At 33.1% G+C, this 7218-nt stretch overlaps 1 protein-coding gene across 1 annotated transcript; it reads right to left on the bottom strand.

Moving 5' to 3' along the window:
* Positions 1–178: 178 nt before the first annotated feature.
* Positions 179–6119, bottom strand: LOC134245369 (uncharacterized; the record flags this gene model as incomplete). Its single annotated transcript, XM_062727661.1, has 7 exons — positions 6075–6119; positions 2825–2939; positions 2050–2158; positions 1651–1826; positions 1270–1382; positions 592–735; positions 179–332 (listed from the first exon to the last, which is right to left on the bottom strand). Coding segments are annotated over exons 1-7 (856 nt in total), but the record flags the coding sequence as incomplete, so codon positions are not given.
* Positions 6120–7218: the final 1099 nt, after the last annotated feature.

The raw sequence follows: 7218 nt of genomic DNA on the forward strand, positions 1-7218 counted from the left end.
TTGAAATAAATTTTAGCTCAGTCCTTTCTTTTGAATCCCTAAGCTCTACAAAAACAAGTAAAAAAATTACTTTTTTATAAAACTGAAATGAAAAACAACTAGACTAATACTTTTTCCTTGTTGGCATTTTTTACAATTCTATTCCAAAATAATCTATTTTAATTCTAGACAAAATTACCCTCTTTACAGTTTCCATTGTCAAAGCAGCTGTTCGGACAGATGAGTCCTATTATATTCGTTATATTAGTTGTATTTGATCCCTCTACAATGACCTTGCATTCCTCTTGTAAATTGTCCAAGCTTTCTTTCGCCCAGTCTGTGTCACCAGTTATCTTTTAAAACACAAATACATTTAAGAAAAACTAGCACATTAAAAAAATGAAATGAAAAGTTTTAAAAAATTCTGATAAATTTAGTACCATTAAAATGTATAGAAACGAATTTTAACTATTTTTCTATTACTTTGCGATTTGGTGAAAAATTGGATCTCATGAAACTTCCGTTCAATGTCATACTCATCTTTAGCTCCATAAAAAGATGTGCAATCTATAGTTACAATACTAACAACTGTAAAAACATAACACTATATACTTGAAGATCAGCTATGCAACCCTGTACAATAGGTGTCACATCTAAGCCGGGAACTTCCATGCATTCCTTTCCCGCTTCTTTAGATTTCATGAAATCCTCACAAATCTTCTTAGCATCAGGTTCGGTGATGTTAGTCAATGGATCCTAAAGAATTATACAATTTATTTCATTTTAATTAGAAAGTAGCTTATATTGCAAACATCTATAAAGTCCCTGTATGCATATCTTGTTTTGTGTGAATTCTTCTTTGATAGATATATTATTTATATTGTATTTAGTTCTGTAAATGTTTTTTTTTTGTGTGTTGTGTTAAAAGCTAAGAGTACCAATATCCCTAAACAAACATTTCGTGAATGAGCGCTCCTAATTTTCAAATACCTGGTATATGTTTTTCGATAGGTTGGTCATTCTTTTGTGATGCATTTTTCTCCATCATAATAATTAAAAAAAAACATTTTTCTCCATCATAATAAGCATTAACACACACATTTATAACAAATCAAATATAAACCTGCTTAAACTAATTTTGACACAGGAATGTTTAAGTTAAAGTGAGTTAATATGAAACTATAGAAAACTAGTCACAAAAATAGCACATTGTCATTGACAACATGAAAAATTTCTCAGTTAGTTGATATCATATAGAATATAAAACATTAAACACGTATGTTATTTTACCGGAGATTTATATTCTGGGTCATATTCAAATTCTTCAGGAGGTTGATCGGTAGTGCAACGACTTGGAGGTGACTCTGCATCTCTCACAAGGTCAGGAGTCAATCTCTTAATACCTGATAACAATCAAATGTATCATATGATAGGATCAAATTAAAACAATATTTTAGATTCAATGGTATCCCTTATACTAGTACCACTATATGTTCATATATGCAGTAATGGATCTCATATATACAATCTGTGACAGGATATAAAAACAAACCCCCTGAGATTCCAAAGGTCAGGTAGTGCTACAGAACTTATAATCATTTTTATTTTTGAACCTTCAATATCAATAAATAGAACACTGTCCTCTTCTTTCATTATCTTTTAACATCACACCTCTCTTCCCACCCAGTAGTCCTCTTCTCTTCTCTATTTCTACACAATACATCAGGTCCATTCCCTCCTGACACATTGCCGTCTGGCCTTCCATACAATCACAGTAGCTTTTTATTTCAAAAGTGGAGTCCACTGTCCCACAGTAGCCCTGGTATAACGACTCATCGACAGGTACCCTGAATATGGAATGCAGTTTATGCCATTTCTTTGTAATATTCTTCTTTACTTAATGTAAATACAGACATCTAAACACATGTATCTTTGTACAACAAAAAATGCTTTATTAAACGCTAAAATGTAATAATAAAAACGATGTCCACATCTTAAACAGAACAGCTAAACCCATCTAATCTTAGACTACCTCCATGATAAGAATAAATAACAAAACCCTTTCTCTACCTCCAGGATAAAGAGAATTCGTTTGGCTTCCGTGACGCTCCTCTATATATTGTTCCTTGTCTTGTTGTGAGTTCATTTGTTTTATCACCATCAAAAGTACCACAAAGCCCTGAAAATATTCGTCAATTGAATTACCAAAAGCACAATTTCATTGAAGGTTGTAACCAATTTTAATCATTTTTGCCCATGTCATTAAAAATGAAAAGCTAAAAAATTCCATTATTTATTGAAGACTTTTCCTCGATTAATACGAATACAATTCTATATTGACACTATATGATAAAAAATGCCAATACAAAATAATTTCTTTGTCATACGATTATTGTGGCTTTCAAATTATACAAAGATTTTAGTAGAATTGTACATGTACAAAAGGATGCTCGTAAATTTACATGTTTGTTTCGTAGCTATGGAAGATTCTTTAATTGATCCACTTTCTAATTAGAAATAAAAACCTGATGGAAGAGCACCAAAGGCTTAGTCCCATTCCAATATACAGTACAAGTAAAAAACGTGCAAATACGTATAGCGTCTCGATACATTCAAGAAGAGTAGTGTTGTTCTACAATAAAATCTAAAACCCTACATCGACAAATCCCTAGTCATAGCTACAAGATTCTCTGAACGAAATGCATTCACGTCTATTTCATTAATAAAATTCTTGATTATCTTTAGCAATATTCCACTCCCTTCTTTTCCAATGATATTTATAGACAATTTTACAAATTATAATCTGATCTTGCCAGCTGTTTCACATTTTTACATTGAAACTAACCTTCAGTATTATTATAATCCGCTGTAGAAGCCACGATCTTCACATTTATAAACTGACTCCCTCTAATCACCCAACCGTCCAAAATCAGAACTTTTGTTCCAGTTGGCAATATTATCTGTAAAATTTACAATAGCTTAATAAATATGTTTAAGTATTCTACAACTACTTAAATATAAGTCACACTCTTTTCAGAGAAATTCCTTTCAAAGCCAGTAAAGGCCACTGAAAAATTAATAAGTACGGTAGAGGCGGGTACCACTTTGCAGAATATTTTTTTGGGGGGTCAAAAACTGAGATTTTCTTATCCTTTCCGAATTTTTAAAAATTTAAATTGGATTGGATTGGTTTTTACTCAAAATCAATCCAATGCATGTTACCAACACTTTAAAAAGATATCTGTATAACTATCTCTGTTTCTCACACAGTTCAAAATTTGAAGCCCTTAACCGGTATAAGGTAACGTCTCTACATGAGTAAAAAATTCTGGAATGGGACGTAAAACAGCATACAATCAATTAATTGTATACATTTTTAAGCGGTTAGCTTCGCTAGCCGCTTTATGGCATGTGTCCGATTTTTATCGACACCGGAAACTTCCATAAGGCGCTACCTATCGACAACGGAAACTTCAACAAAGCCTCTACCTAGTACCTATGATTTGTTTCTAACACATATAACATATGTTAAATAAAATCAAGACTATCAAAACAACATAATCTTTCGGTTTTTAATTTTTTTCTGATTTTGTTTGTCAATGAAATAAATTTATAATTGTTGTATTAAAACAAGTTTATGTATAGGAGCATTTGGTGTCGAGATTAAATTTCCGTGACATCAGCTGATGGCGATCGGGCCCTGTGACGAAATTCGAAGTCAGCATGAAGTTTAGCTGATAACATTATCAACGCGTTAGATTTAAACTTTAGGAAGAAATGTATAGCGAGGAATATCATATTTGAACCCAATATGCACAGAAAAAAGAGGCATGAAAAATCTTGACAATTAGCACAAATTGAAAATTATATCTAATGAATGATTATTTTTGAAAGTTTGCTTAAATCCTATGCAAGGTATAAGTTGTAAAAATACTTTTTAAATTTGAATTTATCCAATTTGTTAGTTATCATTTTGAGCCTTTGAGAAGTAATAAAAATTAAAATAGAGATGCTTACAGGCATATTGATAGAAATTCGCATACTTGTTTTTAGTAAAAAAAAAAACCAAAAACAACAATTTATTGCTTATGCGACATATTGAAGAAAGTGACAATGATACCTAGGTAATTCTTGCAATGGACAATAAAATTGTTTTTTTTTATACACTGACTTTTAGTGAACCTTTGAATTTTTAAAATACTAGTTTTGATGGATTAAACGACAACTTTCCTTTTCACACGTTTTTTTTAATACAATATTTCATGAAAAATATTTACCAAATACTCAGTATATGTTCGTTTATACATATCGTGCTTGCAAGACTCTTTTTTAAATAATTGTCATATACCATTTACTTATTCGAACATTTAATTGTATGAAAAGTCAATAATGTACATTTCTTAAAACTTTATTATCTTGTTGACTTGTCTTTCTTCCTGTGAGAGAAATAGTTCATAATATTAATAAACAGATGTACTCAGTATCTGTATCAAAATACAGAATGAACACAGAAGATCGGTCTCAAAAGAAAAACGGATCCTTGAAAGTTCCGGTGCCTAGGAGAAGTAAGCATCCCCAATGACAGGTCACATCTGCTGACCCGCAGTGAGCCTACGAAACTGAAGCTCTCTGAAATTAATTAATTAATTAATTCTCTGCTCGTCCATCCGTTTTTCTCAGACTAGCCAGCTAAAGATCTATGTACAGTACTCCAAACCAATTAATCTAAAGAATTTGAATTATCATTTTATTTTCTTTTAGAGTTATTTGCTATAGTAGCCTTTACAGTTACCTAATTTCAGAATCAATAGACCATGAAAGCCAATTAAATTTGCAACATCAACATAATTTTTTTTTCGTTCTGAGCATTTTTGGACGCCACCAATGGAGACAATTAGGGAGAAATTTTTGAAATTGAACTTCCTGTCTTTCAAACTGAAGAAATCTCATGTTTAAATTTTGAAACATGCATTTCAATCTAATTAAATTTATTTAAATGTTCCAAATCCGCTACCGCTTCTGAAACATCTAACATCCCATTCGGGGTCACATCAAAGCGACCTTTCGATTATGAATACATGTACAAGTAAACACAAACACTTTGGCCATGTAGATTCAAGCCTCGGTAAACAATTCTCAAATTAATTCCACGGCTACATATCATCATTATTGATACTGTCTTACGTTGAATTAAAGTAATTTTGGAATAAAATTCATGTATAGTCTGCAGTCTGGCATCTGAACGTGAATAATGCAAACGAAAGAGCACAAACTATACAAGATACCCCACACGTCATACATAACACAGCTTTTGCAATGCATATTTTGTTTACTACAAACTCCTCGGGTGTTTTGGTTCGGTGGTGAAAACAAGAAAATCATCTGAACTATAAGCCAAGATTTCGGAGGAACCATTTTCTTTGGCTAATCGAAGATTCACTCTTACATGACCCCAAATAGGATGTTGTTAGATGTTTGAGAAGCAGTAGCGGATTCGGCCGGCCCGGAACATTTAATTTTGATTAGATTGCATCCATCTGTGACATCAGTTTGGAATGTTATTGGTTTTACTATTAAGTAAAGTATTACAAAAACAGAATGTCTGGGATTTTTTCTCTGATGACATTGTACAAAGATATGCATACTTAAATATCTTCATTTTATGCACTTTTTTCGGTACATATTAGATGAAAGCATGCTAACCGCTTTTCAGTACTTTCAGTACTTTGATTTTTTTATTTATCGGTTTCCTGTGCAAGAGGAAAGGAAAATATTTTCCCGAAATTGAGCTTTAATTTTCTAAAAAATAACTTGAAAATTGGCCAGATCAGTCATTTGGTACAAAATGGTGCATTTTTAAACACGTTTTTCTAAAATTTTTCTATCTCTGGGTCTTCTCTCCATGATTTTGAAACGTTATCTGTGTGTGTTTTAATCCAAAGAAACGAATACACTTTTTTAAAAAATAGAAAAGACCAGAGACCACGAAAAATGAACTTTTCTCCAAAAAATCCAAATGTGTGAATGTGGTGCTTCTTGTCCTTTTAATGTCCTCTGTACATGTGTAGCGGTGATAGTTCAGTAAGTTGGGTTACCTGTTCAGTGCACTCGAAGCGAACAGTTTTTGGTGAGTCTGGCATGGGCGTTAATTTTTTTTCCATGCAAACACAATTTTTTGTCAGTTTCTTTTTATGTACTGATGTATCATAAAATTTTGAATCAGATAAATTTTGGTGCAGTTTGGTTCTAGAGCGAAATCAATTCTAATCTTCTATTCTTTAAAGTACATGTACACGTATCATGCATCTATGCATATGTAACCAGGGTTATGTATTATTTAATGCCTTTAATTACTATACTTGCGCTGCGTATATGTGAGAATGTGGTGTGAAAGACTTTGTGTGAATGAGGTTGTTGTTATTTTTAGACACTAGACGGACAGTCACATGACTTTATCCTATTCACCAAATTCCCGCTTTCACGCACTAACATCGGGCACTCTGAGCCTAGCCGTTGAATTGGTTAGATGTGTACTCTACTCTATAGTCAATAACAGATAGTAATATTTGTAATTCCTGTGTGTGTCCGGTAAGAGTCTCTTCTAAAGTAAAGTCTATTATGTTTTAATTATCTGTCTAAATGTCTGTCTATGTGTCGTCTATATGTTGTGTGTAATTGTAATATTTCAGGTTTTTGACATGTTTATTTCAACATTAATAAATATAATATTGAACCTGAACCAGATTGTTAGTTCTGATGTTTTACCACTGGCTACAAATGGCGCCCACGCAATTCTAATAAACCGGGACATCACACCAAAGCTTTATTTCCTTGGAATCTCAATCCCCGGGGGACGGACTTATTGAGACGAGGACCGTGGCTGAGACGAGCCGGAGCGGTTACTTCTATTTTCACGCCAGTACCTATACCATGGAAACCCATATGAAGAGGTGATTCTGTGTGTGTTTGTGCCTGTGCGTTTATATTCCGTTATTACCAAGGAACGACAGAGTGAAAAAGTGTGTCAACTTTACGACGAATTCAGTGTTTCACGAATGGCGGGAATACGCACGGATCCAAAGGCGCGGCGAACCACGTGACCCGCACGAACCGCATTGATCGCGAGGAAAGATGGAACTAAGCAACGAGGCCTCAGGTACTGTGTAATTCAGTGATTACTTATCTGTTCTTATATGATGTGATTATCCTGGTAGTTAGTCGGGAAAATTGAATTTTTTT

The sequence above is a fragment of the Saccostrea cucullata genome, unplaced genomic scaffold (assembly GCF_032062105.1).
Source record: "Saccostrea cucullata isolate Sc308-1 unplaced genomic scaffold, CSIRO_AGI_Scuc_v1 ctg21003, whole genome shotgun sequence".
Taxonomy (NCBI): domain Eukaryota; kingdom Metazoa; phylum Mollusca; class Bivalvia; order Ostreida; family Ostreidae; genus Saccostrea; species Saccostrea cuccullata.